Raw genomic sequence first — 18,551 nt, forward strand, 5'->3', positions numbered from 1 at the left:
CTGGTCACCTTGTCATTTCCTAAAGGTAACATTCAAAATTTTCCCCTTCAGCTCTGTCTTATAGACACTGCCAAGGAAATAAAACCAATTATTCAAACAACTATCTCTACCTTAAATGCTGACAGATGAAACTTGGCCTGAGAATACTCATCATCAATCAAGTTCTTATGTTATGAATAACAGTCAGTTATTCAAAACACTATCAATTCATAAATATTCACTGTTAAACAGCTAGGTCACCAAGTTTCTAAAAACATTAAAAATACTACAACCATGAGGCAAATACACAATGGTGAGAACAAGGCACTTGTCCCCAGTTCTCTGAAGTACTATAAGAAGTAAGGAGATATATGCCTGGCACAATGGATAATATGATAGACATGGAATCAGAAATTCTAGATATAAATCCTGCCTCCATGGGATACTGGTTAAGTCATACTCATTATCTAAGGTGTCTCAGGCAATTCCCTGGGACTTATTCTACCAAGCCATTTAAAGATGCAGCAATGGGACTGAACGTTTCCACGCTTCAATCCTATATCTACTAACAGATATGTCACATATCACTTTAATTTAGAACTGTTTGCTGCACTAGTGAAATTTTCAATGTTAGAACATTTATGTTCACTACCAAAAAAAAATTTACATAATTTTTAAATTATATAGACAATGCTAGAGATTCCATGGAGGAAATATAATGCAAAATCCTAATCATTGTGATAGCCAACTGAAATTTAAATAGCCAGATTAAAGACTCCTTTGTTGACCACTTAAGCTTTATATTCTTCTACTTTAATTAGTAAGTAGGTGGCAAAACAGCAAGTTCTAAATCAACATACCATTTTCTATATATCTGTGATACCGCCACATGGCAAAGTATATTCATAGTACAATTTTAAATAGATGACTGATTCACAATCAAATTAAGATTTTTCTCTAATATTAGTAAACACCAGCTTTCCTAACCAATTTAAGCTTATGTTCATATTAAGAACGATAAAGAAAAAGGGAACACTTAATGACATTTTGAAAGTTATCTTTTCAACCAACCTGACTCTGAAGCATGGTCAAAGGAGTTTCTCCTTGTTCCATTGCATCAGGATCACAAAGCCAACTCTGCACAGGACGAGTTTGCTTCAAAAGGGAAAGGTAGGCATGGAACACATCTGCTTTTACATTCTCTTCACGTTCTTTAAATCTGGCTATCAAGGCTGGAGACACAGTCTTGTAGAACTCTGGAAGCATTTCGTGCCGTGTGCTAACTACAGCATCTAAGCATTTGGCTCCTGCACGTCTTACTTTCCAACTCATGTCATCATCATCACTGTATTCATCATCACTCCCTGAAGATAAAATTTTTAAAAAATAAATTAAGAAAAATACACAATTTTTAGAAGTGAAAAGGAATTGAGATTCTTCACAATGAAAGCAGGTATCATAACTTATTATCCAGCAATTACAAAATGAAACCTAACTAGGTATCAACAGTACCTAAAAGATATGTAACTATAATGTAATGTTTGCCCTTACATCAACTTTTATAGAACTAACATGACTGTGTTTATTTTAATAAAGTACATGTACAGAAATTACATTTTTTCTGACAATGTTAAAGAATTCTACAGATGTATTAATTTAGCATTTATCCTCCTAATGTGTCAAAGTACCAAAACTCTTCATTTAATTTGGTTGGAAGTCATCCTGAGATCACCTTCTTATTTCCTATCTTATTAACCAGAATCTATGAAAAACCCCTTACTACTAGCTCATTTTACAGTCATTTGCCTCTTGCATGAAGTCTACAGATCCCTCCATGAATACTGTCACCACTCAGTTTAGGACCATATCCCTTTGAGACGACTGCAATACTGTTCCTTAAATAGCCTTACTGCTTCAATCCACTCATCACAGAGATGCTCTAACCCAGTGGTTCCCAATCTTTTTGGCCTGCCACCCCCCCTTTCCAGAAAAAAATATTACTTAGCCTCCTGGAAATTATTATTTTTTTAATTTTAATAGCAATTAATAGGAAAGATAAATGCACCTGTGGCCATCACTGCCCTCCTGGATCGCTGCAGCACCCACTAGGGGGCGATAGAACCCACTTTAGGAATCACTGCTCTAACCCATTCGGCTTTCCCTCTAAAAATGCTTCAATGGAAATACATTCCACAATCTGGCTCCAAACTATGAAAATAAGGAGGTCATAGTCTTTCTGTATCTACTCTAACCAGACCACATCTGGAGTACTATGTTCAGTTCTGGATCCAAAATAGGCAATCAGGACATGTTATATATGGATTGGTTAGAGGAACTTTGGGCAGCTAGGAGAGATAGAGAAGAGAACAATGGGCTCATAGTCAGAAGACCTGAAATCCACATATTCCCTCAGTTTAATGACTTTGTGATTCTGGATAATAAAAATAACTAGCATTTATTAAGTGAAAATGAACTGAGATTTGTGCCAGGCACTGAAATAAGTATTTTCCAATTATCTCTTTGATTCTCACAACCACCCTGGGAGGGAAGGGTGCTGTTATTTATCCCCATTTTACAGATAAGGAAACTCAAACAGAGGTTCAGCAACTTGGCCAGGGTCACACAGCTAGATTTGAACTTGGTTCTTTCTGTCTCTATCCCGGTTCTCTCCACTGTGCCAATCATTTAACCTCTCTGAGCCTTAGTTCCATCTGTAAAATTAGGCTATCCCTTCAAGTTTATAATCCTACATTTAGCCTAGAGAAAAAAGGCTTGACGAGGACATGAGGTGTTTTCAGGGCTTTCATGGAGAAGGGGGATTGGCTTGTTTTGTCTGGCCTCAGTGGGTAGAAGCTTCAAAGAGGAAAACTTTGAAAGGAAAAGTCTTTATGTCAAGAAAAACTTTCTATCACTGAGAGTGATCTTAAGGTAGATGGGCAACAATAGTGACTCATTCTAATGGCATATCGTTCCACCTTTCTGAATACACTTGTCACCAATACTAAAAAAGGGATTCCTTTTGAATAAGGTTTAGAATAGTTCAACTTCAAATCCCATGATTCCTTTTCCAGCCTAATATTTTGTATCACTCTTATTCATGCCCCATACATTTATATCACAGTCTAGGTAGGGCTGGCTATTCCCTGAACTCAACACAGAATCACAGGGCTCAAATAAATCTAGTTCAAGGTCTTCTAGTCCAACTCCTTTGTGTCATTTTAAGTGGATGCCTTTTGTTTTTAACACAGCAATCATTTTTTTTTAATCATACTGTCCCCCACCCTAAAGCCAAATACATGCTCTAATAAGTTTTTTTTGTTTTTGTAACAAAGAAAAAATGTTCTGATAGCGTCTATAAAACAACATTCAGCTCTTTTAACTGCTGAAATATAAAGACCCAATACTTAACTCACAGAGTCTGGTGGACTGTATGTTATATTTTAATATACATTTTAAGGAATAAAACATCTCCCATATATTATTGTCATACAGTGACATTTTGCTTTAAAGATCTTTTCCATTATTTTATTGCTAGCTTGTTCTAATCTCATCCTGCCCCTTCTCTACCATTTAACTTTAATCTTATTTTCCTTTTAAGTTTTTTGTTACCTTTTTTTGTACATCCCCACCAATGAACCTTTCTTTGCACTGAAGAACATGTCAGTAAAACCCAACAGATACCAACCAACTGTGACAGTATATATTGCACTTCATATCCAGTCCCCACCTCCCTGGGGAAGGTGTTTCTTTGGCAGCCCTCCAGGGCTATCGTGTGGCTGACAATTCAGAGTTCAGCTGTTTCTTGGTGTTCTCATTTACTTCACAGTACTGTGTATATAGTTGGACGTTCTTCATCCTGCAGCATTTCATCCAAGTCTTCCTATTTGATATTTCTCACAATGCAATGATAATCTATTTAATTAATATACTACAATTTGTCCAAGCACTCTTTAACAGGCCTCCACTCATATTTTTCTACCATAAAGAATGTGCTGGGTGTGTATGTTCTGCTTGTTAGTGTCATGGATTCCTTTGGCAGTCTGATACATAGACCCTTTCTCAGAATGTTTTTAAATGCTGATAAAAAGCTCATATTCTTCTGCCAAGCTAAGTCACTGGCAATTCCAATGATAGTTTATCCTCCAGTAGAATTTACCCCTTAATGGTTCTTTAATTTATCTAATGCTGGACCACTCTATTTCAAAGTCTCACTTATCTAGGTTGTTTCACTATTTTACTTGGCAATGAGTACTATTAGAAGATAAGCTCTTTGCAAGTAGGAATCATTTCAGTCTTTGCACTTATATATAGCACAGAATAGATGTGATAATTATTTATTGATAACATAATTTTAATAATTATTGTTTTGTAGCAGCTTGAGATTCATTCATTTAAAGATCCAATACCTGCTTTCCCTCCTCCTCTAAAGGAAACCCTAATAAATGCAAATGGCACAGTGTAGTCTATAAATTTATTTTTGTTATTTTGATATTTCTTTTCTGTGAACAGAAATTTCTCTCCCTTTATGTATTTACATATGTGAAACAGGGGAAAAATAAGCTCGAATTCAACCTCAGACACAAAATAAGCTGTCAGATCTTGAGCCTAAGCAAGAAATCTTTGCTTTCTGAAGCAAAGATGAGGCTGAATAGTATGAAAAAACAAGTTATGCTCCTACTTTTTCAACTTTATTTTTCTTGGGGTTTTGCATTTTCTTTTTTAAAAGTTAATATGGAAATGTTTGTATGACTTTAGAGATCTAATCAATATTATTACTGTTTGACTTCTCAACCCAGCCTAACAGCACAACACGGAGAGATACTGGGCCTCTACTTATCCAGCCACACACATCTGACCCCCTCCAACAGTTGGTTGCCTAGTCTAGGACCATAGGAATGTCAATCAAAACAATTCTAAGCTAAAGCCTTGGGCGCAGTTACCAGTGCTGCAGAGAAGAAGGTGACATTCTAATGTTCTACATCTAGTTAACTTTCTCCTCCAGGCAGTATCTTTTGGATATGAAGCAGAAGGCTCTCTAGACAAAAACAAAACAAAACCAACCTTTCCTACTGATAACCCCTCAGCCCATTCATGATAGCCTACCCTTTCACTGTGCCCACGAAAGCAGTCTTATATTAGGCCTCTTCCCTTAATCCAGGTTTTCTATACCCAGGTCTTTTCTATAGTACTTGAAGCCTGTTGTCATCATCACTCAGTAGTCCCTCTTCTTTAGAGGTTCACTCTATCCAGCCAACACCCTATCCAGGAGGCAATTATCCACTGTTGCCCCAAGTCCTTTCAAGTAGTTCCTATCAAGTCCAATTATTGTCTTTATTTCCAAGAGGTCAATATGATGCCAAGGGGGGGATGAACCTTCATTCTACTCCAGCTGCACACAGGGACAGGCAGATCAATGATCATTATCACTCTCACAAGTATTCCAAACCATGACCCAGAACTGCGAGTTTGTTCTGAAAATAATCTTACATCTTTCCATTTTTCCTTGTGCCTAAGCCCTTCTACAAATATCTGGACCATACAAACATACTTAGCTCACCCATATCCTTAAGAAAACTTTCATTTGTCCCTTTTATTCCCTCAAATGTATTTTCCTACACAATACCTCTACTCCTTTTTATAGGAAAACTCCTATAAAAAGTTGAAATAAAAATTTAAAGATGCTAACTGGCTAGAGAAGGTAGATAAAATCTGGCCTGTTAACTGTCACTTAATAATGTAACTAATTGTATACAAAATAATACAACAAATGGAAAAGTATTGAAAAGAAAGTTTTTGGAATTTTAAGCACTAATTTAGCCATTAAAAAACCATACTGATCACACATTTCTGCAGGGTATTCCAAGTCTTAATGTACTTTGAAGCTATTAGAAGCTGTTAGTTTGAAACTATTAGGGCTTTGAACTGAACTAAGAGTTTTTGAACACCCTGCAGACCTCCATTCTAAGGAATGGTTGTATGGGTATGGGGAGAGTGCTTTAATTTTATCTTTCTAACTCTTCTCATGCCTAACATATATTTGTTGAATTTAGTATAGGGACAGAAATGATCGAGTTTATTGTGTTTCATTCAACCTTATGTCTCATTCAGCATCATGACCTACATTCAAGATCCAAGGAGATAATAAACATTCCTTACTTAAACAAATGCTCTTTAATTATAATTTGAGCCTCCAAAAACAGTCAGAGAACTGAACTGGGGACACTATCTAGAGCAAAGAACTGAAGCCTGTCAATTCACGTACTTCATTATTTGCTCACTCAGTCTGTTGTTCCTCAGTTACTAACAAAAACATCAACTCTTGTCAATGGACAGAATGGAAACAGAAGAAAGTCAGTGGTATCAAAGACTGTAGGGAAAAAATGGAGCTCAGAGTACCAGTCTAAAGAGCTCTATTGAGACTCAGGTAATCTATTCATTACTAATCCAATTCTGCAAGACCATATGAAACAATGTTCTTTTAAAACAAAAATAAGAGGGGGAAGCTGGGTAGCTCAATGGTTTGAGAGCCAGGCCTGGAGACAGAGGTCCTAGGTTCAAATCTGGCCTCAGACACTTCCCAGCTGTGTGACCCTGGGCAAGTCACTTGACCCCCCATTGCCCACCCTTCCACCTAGGAGCCAATACACAGAAGTTAAGGGTTTAAAAAAAACCAAATAAAACAAAAATAAGAGTTGACACAATTTATGATGTACAATTCAGGTACAAAACAGTTCAATTTTGAGGCAGACCAGTAACCTAAAAATATAATTAAATTGATAATATTACCTTGATCATCATCATCACAGCCATCTGCATCCATAGCATTTTCATCTTCATCTTCATCATCATAATTGTAATTAGGATCATAAGTAAGATATTTAAGACAAATATTTATAATTGTTGAAACATGGGGATAAACTTCCTTAGGACATCTGCAAATAAAATTTACCATGATTATATTCAAGGCAGATATTCAACTCTAACAGAACATTTTTTTCCTAGCAAAATATTAACATCTCAATTCCTTATAGTTAAATAATAAGACTGTCCAAATAGTAACTGTTCTACTTGCTCTTTCTAGAGACAAAGAAATTGCATTTGTTTATTATGCTGGCCAAGAAATCACTAATTATGTAGTAGTTGTAAAGGATTGACTCTGAAATTGATTATTACACAGTCCTCAATATAACTCACCTCTTCACGGGTAAGTTCCCCCATGAGAGAATTCTAATCTTTAGGGAAAATATATTATTTAATATAAAGAAATGGGAAAACAGGTAATATCCCCAAAATACTTACCTTCTGACAAACGATTCAAAAGCCTGAATGCAATACTCTCGTAATTCATCGTCATCTACATTACAAAATTTCACTACCAAAGGAATTATCTTCTCAAGGTATTCACCTAATAAAGAAGATGTAATTTATTCATAAGCATGTGAAAACAGCTTAAAAACATACAAAATCTTAACATCAAATTCCTTACCTATTCTGTGACCCGCTTGCCTACTAATAGCGGCAATACATTGTATGTAGGTCCTTGTTGTTGACATGGAATCATTTTTTGATAGCTCTGATAAAAGATGCTCAATGAGATCAACAAAAACTATATTCCCACAACTCATAACCAGGTGGCCAAGAGCAATGATAGTTCTCTTCCTTACTGCGAGCCTGGGGCTGGTCAACTGGGGGAGCAGACAGGTCAAAATTGAAGGATGGAAATTAACAAGAAGTCCTCCTTGCCTTAAAACAAAATGAGAAGACAACAAATGAATTCATAACAATCAAATGCTTAAAAGATCAGTGAAAAATGTCTGACTTCTTCAGCTTTACCTCAGCTGAATCAAAACTTAAAAATGAGCTGTCAATTTGTCATAAATACAAAAATACAAAGGAGGGAAAAAACAGTCCTAGAGGAAAGAAGTCAGTGACTTTTTCTTATTCTCTTCCATAATTACAGGCAAACTGGAGAATGGAGGGCCTTTATAATTAACAGCATAAGAGTTGGTAGGGACCCAACACCCCTCCTTAACCCACAAAATGAATTCTCTCTGACACTTCAAAGCACCCACATAAGGCCTCTATGACAGAAACTCCTAACTCAACACATTCCACTTTTGGGCAGTTCTAGTTATTAGAAGGTAGTAAAGTAAAAGTCTTCCTAAGTTCTGCCCTTATTTCTGTGAAGCAGCAATGGTTTTTGAGTCAGACATTCAATTCTCTTTCACCATAACTTGTGTGATGCTGGGCATCAGTCATTTTCTCAGGGTCTTTTTTTTCCACATGTCCAATAAGACTAGAAGATAACCACCAAGGTTCCTGTCAGATTTAAACTAGCAGGAAGCAGAGCCAGTGGGGTTTTTTTCTTCATGACAGCCTTTCCAATCTAACCCCCAAATTTCCTTTTCCAGAATAAAAATCCCTACTTCCTTCAATTGCTTTCTCATGGGTGTCAAAGAACATTCTTCTAGGTGAGACCTCAACTCTCTCCTTTCGTTCTCATTTATTTCCATAGCTCTGATTATCATCAAAATGTAAACTATACAAATGAATAACAAATTTTCAACTATAGGAAATATGAGATTAGGGCAAATAATGCTATAATAGTGGATAATTCCCTAATCTTTATTCTCATCCTCAACTTCTCCACAGGGGTCCAAGGCCCACATTCTTAACTGCTTGGATGCCCCATCAGCACACATCCATAAATGAACTTGTCACCTCTAAATCCTCAGTCAACTAAGCCCCAAATCATGGAATCATCTTTGATTCTTTCTTTTTTATTATCTTCATCAAATCATCAGCTACCAAATATTGAATACTCTACATCTAGTCTTTTCTTTCCATTCAAACTTTAAATACTTCAGTTCAAATTCTCATTGCATCTCACCTGAACTATCGCAAAGTCTGGTTGACTCCACCTCCAGTCTAACCTTCAATCCTTAACCACATTACTTATATATTATTTCAAACATACTATTCTAATCAAGTTAATCTTCTATTTAAAAACCTTCAATTGGCTCCCTGCTGCCTATTAAATGAAGTATACTTCATCCTGGCATTCGATGCCATTCTCTCCTTTATAAATCTGACTCCAATCTACATTATCTAGTCCTACTATTCTCCTTCATACACTCAAAAGGTCAGGCCAAATTAAGCTTAATTAAAACAAAGTCCTTTGTTTTCCTCTTGACTTTTTTCTCATACCTTTGCTCACATCACTTCCAATAGCTGGAAAAGACTCCTTTTCATTTTCGCCTCTTTTAGCAACTAGCAACTTCTTCCCCCAGAGGCCTAATCTACTAAACTACTAATCTTGGCCTTTTCTGACCTCACAAATAAAAGTGTCTACTCCCTTTCTTTTTTTATGAAAACCTCTTCTTTCTAACTCTTTATTATTGTCTTTTATCAGTTACTTTTCTATTTGTCACATCTCCTATATATGAGAGTTTCTTGAAGGTACAACTTCGTATTTCACCTTTATATTCTCAGTATTCTGTACACAACTAGCACTTTACTGAACTGAGTTGATCCTCATATGCTTGCTATCTCTTTATCACTGCTGTCACTCTTTAGTTTATCAGGGTCCTTCTTAAAGCCTCTAGAGCTGGATGGAAATACCCATGGCCCAACTAGATCAGCAGACCCATCATGTCACTAGTTTAGCCTTCTACTCGTGTAACTTAAAACAGTGAGCTGTTTTAGCTGCCTGAACTTGGAAGAGCTGACTAAAAGTCCTAACTCTTCATGTAAACCATTTTCTGACAATATTTCCTTCTGTTCTATATAGCTCTTATTTTTAACTGCAATGTACAAACATATTTATATCTTTTTAATTTCCTCTTATTAAAGCTAAGCACATATATGCATCCTCACCAGATCATTTTGGGCTAGAATCATCATATAAAGTACATCAATAGAGAAAATGAATTTATATAAAACCTCAGACACTCACTAGCAAGCAAATAATGTTCCTCATCTATAAAACGAAGGGGTTTGGACCAACTGGCTTTTGAGTTCACTTCTAGCTTTAAAATTAAGATCCTAGTCTTCCTAACTTTGGGACATTTACATGTGACACAAGCACACCATTTCTCTTTGTCCAAGTCACTTGATAAAGACTGCTGGGGGGGAAGGTCCTTTGACACTTAGCAGACTTCCTGACAGGGTGACATTTTCATATTGATCAAATGTTAATTTGCCAATGAGATCTCCTATACATTCTGCTCTAAGAGCCCCATTCTTTTGCCTTCACTTCTCTAAAGTGAAAAATAACAAAGTCTTACAGGGGAGGGGTGTGGAGATAGAAAATTTGCTATACCTAGGCTAAATTCCCAGCATCCTTTTAAGTACATCCTCATTTGGCGTACAGGAGCTTGGGAGATAATTTGGCTGAGACCCACACCTCAGGGCTCTTTTTTAGGAGCTTGAGCTTTGCTTTGGTTAAGGTGTGGCAGGTGTGGGCCTCTGGCTGTGTACATTTAACTGAAGGAATCCGTTTTTCTCTTTTTACTATCTCTATTTTGTTGTAATAAAGCCACTAAAAAGCTACCAAGAGCCTCACAATTTAAACTGTAATTATTATAATTTTTGGTGGCCACGAAGGGATACAATCTCTTCTCCTGCCCTGTCTCCCCTCTCCTTTCTCCCTTCGGGAAACCTTTCAGAGGTTTCACAGACTCACTGACTACACCTGCCCACCAGGAGAGCCGGGCAGTCGGGTCTCTGCCACACAGAGGCTGTTGCTACTACTGGTAAGCTTTAAACTCCCTGCCCCAACCCCAGCCCACAGGAGGGGGAATCTTCCCCACCCCATACCAAGCATCTGGTCCTCCCTCCTAATTACCTCTTCTTTTTTCACCCACCCAAGCTTGCTTCCTTTTAGCTAAAAGCTTTTCCCACTCCAGCTAAGAGGTATCCTTGCCCCTAAAAAATAAAAATATTAAAAAAAAAAAAAAAAACCTCCTCAACCCCGCCTTTTGTGATGAGATTAAATGCAACTTGCCCATTCTCAAATCTAATCACCAAAAGTGTAACCAACTCCACTTAACTCACAAGTTGGGAGGTCTGTGATCCACATGTGCTAGACTGAGGAAATCAGAATTTACTGGCTGCCTCCTGGGCAGTCCCAAGAAAAACATCTGTTATGATTGGACATGTAAACTAAGAGGAAGGCACTGGAAGTGACGCAAAAGAAGCCCCTTTAAAAGAGAGTGGCAACTTCCTGAAGGGGTTCTTCTTGTTCCTGACTAGGACTTGGAGTAGTGCTGGACCTGGGACCCTGAGACCTTGGTGAAACTGTTCTTAAATCTTTCCTTTAGAACTACACGTGGTGAATGGAGGGGCTCTTGATTGGGAGAAGCCCTCGTTACTAAACCCCTTGTTAATTTTTTTAGGTGCTTCGGCTGGGCCTCTAGAGCCCTGCTGGAGTAAAGCCCAGACTTGAATACAAATCCAGTTTATTAAGTTGGCAATTCCTTGGTGACCACACCTTTAAATATTAATATCCAACCAAAAAAACCCTTTTTCCTTCTTACACTTTGTAGCCAGATTCTCCATACTGCCACCTGGATTCTAGTCCCCCTAATCCCCTCTTGCCTCCTTCACCAGTAGAGGCCATTATTGAGCACTCAGTTTTGCCTCTTGCTGAACTGCAGTGTTGGCTTTTTCTGCCACTGGAGAGGAGCAATAAAATCATATAACATATAAAAATATTATAAAATAAGACCTTTATAAAATATAACACACAAAGCATCATGATTGCTACTACAGGAAACCTTTTTGGCTTTGATTCAAATGGGAACATTTAAGTTCTCAGAATGCGTCCTCTTTTTGTTGCTAGGGAATTTTCTATATCAATTCCTAAATATGAAGGCACAAAAACTTATCATACAAAAAAAATGCAAACTAAAATGCAAGCTGACATTCAAAACCAATTGGACAATTTTAAGGACTCCTTAAATGGTCCAACAATAATAGATAATTCCATCCAAGATATATCCGATTCAAACCCTATTCCTGAATTACCCAAAGAAATTGATACTGAAACAAACACAGAAGACCTCTCTCCTATGTCTCAGATGGAAAATAGCCTCTCTCATATTGAACTCCTGACTTTCTCTCCCCTGCTCCTTCACCCGATGCCCCATCCTGCCCTGACCCTTCTCCCACCCTACCACCAACCCCAGCCCCAAGAAAACCTCATCCTCCTACCATACAAGTTCCTACCTGTACTACCTCCCAGAATCCAGAAGGTGAACTTTTTGGAGAAGGCACCACGAAGATGCCTGCGGAGACCGCACGCTGCTCCAGGAGTTCCTGAGCAAACTGAATGTGCAGAATTGAACTTTGGGGGGTTGATTACATTTGCTTATATGTACTTTATTGTACCAAAGGGGACTGCCCCCTAATTGGTTTTGTTATTAATTCCCTTTCTGTTTCCTTATCCTCACTTTGTTGTATTTTCCCTGTTTAAATATTGTATATACTTTAGTTAATTATGTTTAAAATGATCCATTGGGGAAGACTGGTCTCCCAAAGGATCACAGGGGGGAATGTGGAGGTGGAAATTTTGCTACACCTGAGCTAAATTCCCAGCATCCTTTTAAGTACATCCTCATTTGGCATACAGGGGCTTGGGAGATAATTTGGCTGAGACCCACACCTCAGGGCTCTTTTTTAGGAGCTTGAGCTTTGCTTTGGTTAAGGTGTGGCAGGTGTTGGTCTCTAGCTCTGTGCTCTGCTCACTTAACTGAAGGAATCCTTTCCCCTCTTTTTACTATCTCTATTTTGCTGTAATAAAGCCAGTAAAAAGCTACTAACAGCCTCATGATTTAAATTGTAATTATTACAGGGGGAAAGCCCATTAATGTAGAATGATCATCACCAAATGAAAACACAAGCATGCTTAATATAAGATTACCACTGTAGCCAGGAAGAGACTTACAATGAGTTTAAGATTTAAATCAAGAGAACTACTTAGCAAAGTTTTTTTATGAGCAATTTATTCTCACAACCCAAAAAATTTTCAAGAGCAATAAATAGTAAAAATATAGAATCTAGTTAATGGTGCAGATCATTAAATACTATACACATGAATAGCCATATTTACCTGCTCAACATATCAGCCATAATATCCAAGGCTTCTAACTGAACAGAAACATCTTCCTGCTTTGCTATAGCACTTGTAAGACGTCCTGTTATCTTTTTACAAACATTGGCTGCTAATGCAGAGCCTGTTAAAACAGAAAAACAGTAACCATGTTCAAATGAAAATGTATAAACATAGGTCTTATAGTTACATTCAATTACTTTCAGTTACTTAAAATATTTTATTGCAATCAATAAAGAAAATATTATATTATCTTGGCTTGATCTTAGGAAGTGAGTGAGCCATTCCAAGAGGGAAAAATGATCAATTAATAATTACAGTAAGACTTTTTGATCAATAATGCAGATACCAATACATTCAGGGTAGAGGTAGCATAGTAAGCATAGAAATATATTTCCAAATATCATGAAAGGGATCAGGGAGAGAGACTTCAGAACCATCCACTAGATTTACAGTAACACTAGCCAGTGATAGCCAAGGGTATTATCATCTACCTGACTTCTTGGTCTCCCCAAGTCTATAGACTTTGAGGCTAAAAGTGATATAAAAAGCATTTCATATCAAACTGCTGAAGTAACTACTAAATAACCTAAGAAAGTCCCAGGAATTTGAGGCCTCCAGAGACTAAGCCCAGGAAAAACTCTGCCATTCCTCTCTGAATACTCTTAAGACTGTGAATATGATCTGGCTCCCTATATCCCACTTACTATTCTAAAAATGAATGAAATCAAAAGTGCCACTGCCTCTGGAAATGGTATATCAATGGACTTGCCGAATGTTCCATTCACCATCCCTGGAATTTCTAGAACATCTAGCTGCTAATTCCTTACTTGTGCTGTTTCCCTCTATTCCAATGTAAGCTCCTTATAGATAGGGCCTGTCTCATTTTTGTTCTGTATCCTCTACATGAGGAACACACTATACCCTTATTAAATGCCTTTGTATTCATTCTAATTTGTTCCTTTAAAAAAAAAAGGTAGTAATAACCCATTGTCAATAATGGTGTAACATGATTTTAGATTTTTTGAAACTGACTTCCTTAACATTACTGATTTTATTTTTTTCCCCTGTGGTTTAGTTTATTTGCAAAATGAGGAATGGGGGATGGCATACTAAATTTTTGTTTTTAGATTTAAAATACATATTTTTTTTAGAAAAATTTTCCATGGTTACATGATTCCTGTTTTTACTTTCCCCTTCACATCCCCCCCCACTGACTTTATTTTAAAGATATTCGTTCTCAGCAGATTACTTAAGGTGTGTCACTATAATTAAAAAGTAGGGTAATTAAAAAAAAAACAGACAAGAAGGATTACCAATAGATGGCATCTGACGAGTCAAATTGGTTCTTTTTTATAAGAAGTCTTCACAAAACCAAAAGTTGATAAAAAGTTTTAAAGAGGGAAAATTAGGAGGAAAAATATCTTATATAATAATATAAAACAATAAAGGTATTTCTGGCTATCAACAGGGAGCTTTATTTTTACCTCCTCAAAATAATGTTATTAATTCATATTTCTCAATCGAATTGAGTTTAATAAGGTGAGAAGTTAACTCTTACCCTATTCATTTTTGCAAATGTGAGCTATCAAGATCACTAAGACATTCTAAAATGTGTAATGCTACCTAATGTCCTTCATTAATTATATTTGCCTGGTTCTTAATTCCAAGGCAAGGTATTTCAGCAAAAGCTCTACTTTAGTTATAACCATTAGTAGATGAAATGATGCTCATTTTTCTCAGGTATATTTAACATATTTTTAATTCATAAGTGACTACCAGTTTTAATAAAAGCAGAAAAGTCTTCCCTTATACAATTAACACTGATAATACAAAATTAAATAATAATCATGTTAGTTAATTAAGTTTCAACTTCAGTTTGGTTTAATTAAAATGTTTTTAAATTAAAATTAAATCTTGGTCAAATGAACAAAAGATCACAAATTTTATAAAACTAGTATTCAAAGATCATATTCAACAAGTGATTCATATATGTAAAAGTAAAAACCATCGAAGAATCATGATTGCAAAAAAGTACATATTTCAATGTTTTACCTATTCAAAAGTATGCTTAAGAACAGTAATTATGAATAAAAGTAATTGTAAAGGGAAAAAAAAAACACTATCTTACCACTGGAAGCAGGAGGAAGTTCTCCAATTACTGTTTTAAGACCAATGCTTGATATATCTCGTAGTTGTTCTTTATCAGAGAGCATATTAGTACACAGAGTATCTACAATTGTCTCCACTTGGTATTCTTTCACTTTACTCACCAAAGGGCCAAGACTGTAATGTTGAGAATGGGGAAAAAGGTTAAAAACAAAACAAAAAACCTACTAGTAAACAAAACTAGAAAAAAAATCACAAAATATCTAGAACTTTTGATATGTAATATCCAAATATCAATATATTTATGACTTTCCACTTTTCAAAGAATAAAATTTTACTTACATATAATATGTAAAATGTTATGGCTCATAAAAAACAATATTGATAAAAAGAGGCAAGATAGTAGAGAAAATGTAGTTGATCCCAAAGTCCAGAAGACCTGGGTTCAACTCTCAACTCTGATACAGTGGTGAGGTAATCATGGGCAACAAGTCACTTAATCTATCAGTGTTCCAAATAACTCTTAAGGCCAAGTTACAGAGATGATTCTTCACTTGGGAGGTCTCTATACAGATGAAATCATAAGTCCAGACCAAAATATGTAATATATATGTGTATATGTCAAAGTACAAATAAATATGTATACCCATTTTATTATAATATTAACTATGAAAATCAAGTCAATGGACCATGCACTACGATGGATTGCTATATTTCACGCTAATTTCCAAATAATCACATATTTAAAATGTTTAATGCACGTAGCAATCAATTTATTTATTTGTAAAGAAAAGATCCGTGCCTTTGCTAGAGCCTACAGGTATAACTTTTTTTTTTTTAAATCCTTACCTTCTTAGAATCAATACTATCTATTGGTTCTAAGGCAGATGAGCACTAAAGGCTAGGCAATGGGAGTTAAGTGACTTGCCTATGGGCCATACAGTCAGGAAGTATCTGAGACCAAATTTGACCCCAGGACCTCCTGTCTCTAGGCCTTCCTCTCAATCCATTGAGCCATCTAACTGCTCTCGAAGCATAACTTTAACAATGGAATGTGTTCCAACAAAGTTAGCTTTCTAAAGCAAATTCTACTTTTCCCCAATCAATCAGTTATAAAATTCAAGATGCTTTCTTTTTTTGATAAGATTATATCAAAGATTTTCTTTTATGTTTAAAAAAAAAAAGATGCCAAGATGTTCTTGCCATAGCACACAGAAGACTATACTAACAAGAGCCCCATAACTTTTAATTCTCCACCCCGCTCAATACGTCATCAACTACCTAACAGCATTCTCATTGCTCTAAGAACTTTTATCACATGTAAGGAAATTTCTATCTTAGTATCTATAATTCCAGAATTTTGGATTTTACAAAAGCTAAAACAAATGAGTTCAATGTATATCTGACATATATACACATATAGATAGATATGCTATACACTATTGGGAATACAAACAAGCATCAGATGTAATCTTCTTGGCTTCAAAGGGAATATAACATTATATACACTTATAAAACAAGAGGAAAAAAAATGAATAGTGGTACACTAGTACAGACTATGACTACCATAAATTTTTTTAAAGGGAAACATCACCAGGACCTAATCAGAAAAAGAATATTTTCATAGTGTTATGAGACTTGAAGATTATGCCTTCATTTCAGCTAAGTAAAATTTCTCAGGATATCCTTGTGTATAGTAATGGGCTAGATAACATAGTTTTTAAAAAATACTGTTGTCATCTATCCTTGGTCATATACTACTCAGCATTTTTAACAAGAATAAAGGTAGAAGGGCAGCTGGGTAGCTCAGTGGAGTGAGAGTCAGGAGGTCCTAAGTTCAAACCCGGCCTCAGCCACTTCCCAGCTGTGTGACCCTGGGCAAGTCACTTGACCCCCATTGCCCACCCTTACCAATCTTCCACCTATGAGACAATACACCAAAGTACAAGGGTTAAAAAAAAAAAAAAAAAAAAAAAAAGGATAAAGGTAGAGATGGTAAGTTAATTAATTTTGCCTAAGACACAAAGCTAAGAAGAATAGCTAATGTGCTATAGAAGAGACAAGATGTAAAAATATCAAAAGAAGCAAAGAAATGTGCCAAAAGATGATTTTTAGTAGGGATAAGTGCGAACCCCTACACTTAAGTGACCAAAAAGACAGGGGCATCATTAAACAATTCATGTTTTAAAAAAGTACTAAGATGACACTATGCAATATGCCAGCCAAAAAAATCTACCTAATCTAAGAATAACAAAGTGAGGGATATGGATATCTATGACAAATACACAATAGAAGATCACTTATAGGCTATGTTTTTAGCAGAAACTCCTTCCAGAGATTATTTGGTCTCTGGGGTCTCATTCAACTCAAATCCTTTGAGTCTACAGTCAGACATTTAAAGTCTAGGTGAGTCTATTAATATAGCACATACACCTTGAAAAATATTAATAACTGTAGACTCTTTTTGGAAGTTTTTTTAAAAGACAAAAAGATTTACATATGAAATAACCATTCAATATCTTCCTAGCATTATTAATTTGATTTTATATTTACAAAATGGTAATAAACTTAAGGGAAACATCAATATAAGAAAAATCCATGTTATTGTTACAAAATGAATGCTTTGGCTAGTCACAAATTATCCTAAAGATTAGATTCTATAAAACATTAATTAGCCTAAAATATCAAAGAAAGGCTATTTAATGAACAGATAACAATGATAATCCAAAGCTATTTAAAAGAAAAGCAGGGAGCAGCTGGATAGCTCAGTGCATTGAGAGCCAGGGCTAGAGATAGGAGATATTGATTCTAACGTAGAAGGTAAGGGTTTAATTTTTTAAATTAATTACTCTGAAGTTACATGAATACACACATAAATCAATACTTATTTTTACTCAAAATCTTTGTTCTAAAAATAAATAATTTAAGATGCTGCTACTAAAGAATATCGTCATTCTATTAAAGGATTTCCATAGAAGTAACGCTACATAAATGTAGATAGAATAAGTTAAGGGCAAAAATGCATTAAGCTATTAAATATTTAGTATATGTGTATGTTTGAAGATACACACACACACACACACACACACACGAGACATCGTTTTGTATGAAATGCATAAAAATTATTTTATTCTTTCCATCATACTCCCCTTTTCAAGAAAAGCTTCATTTCCTCCCACATACATTCTATCCTAATATTGAGTTACAGAAATTATTGCAATCTATTTTGAAAACCCAATTCTCCATAATTTACAAGGAAATGACATCTAAAGAGTACAAAATCCTGCAAAAGATGTCAATTATTTTGAAACTCCTGAGAAGGGATCAAAATATAGCTTATAACAATAATGAT

The 18,551-nt window shown here is 35.7% G+C and overlaps 1 protein-coding gene across 1 annotated transcript in view; it reads right to left on the reverse strand.

Annotated features, from left to right (window-relative positions):
- The window catches only part of CAND1 (cullin associated and neddylation dissociated 1), a 45,832-nt gene that overhangs the window by 8,197 nt on the left and 19,084 nt on the right, over positions 1–18,551 (reverse strand). Inside the window, exons 3-8 of the mRNA XM_044677881.1 lie at positions 15,222–15,376; positions 13,091–13,214; positions 7,466–7,722; positions 7,279–7,384; positions 6,766–6,911; positions 1,051–1,343 (exon numbers count right to left, since the gene is read on the reverse strand). Coding sequence (XP_044533816.1) covers positions 1,051–1,343; positions 6,766–6,911; positions 7,279–7,384; positions 7,466–7,722; positions 13,091–13,214; positions 15,222–15,376 — 1,081 coding nt within the window. The remainder of the gene's footprint in view (positions 1–1,050; positions 1,344–6,765; positions 6,912–7,278; positions 7,385–7,465; positions 7,723–13,090; positions 13,215–15,221; positions 15,377–18,551) is intronic.

The sequence above is a fragment of the Gracilinanus agilis genome, chromosome 5 (genome assembly GCF_016433145.1).
Source record: "Gracilinanus agilis isolate LMUSP501 chromosome 5, AgileGrace, whole genome shotgun sequence".
Lineage (NCBI taxonomy): Eukaryota > Metazoa > Chordata > Mammalia > Didelphimorphia > Didelphidae > Gracilinanus > Gracilinanus agilis.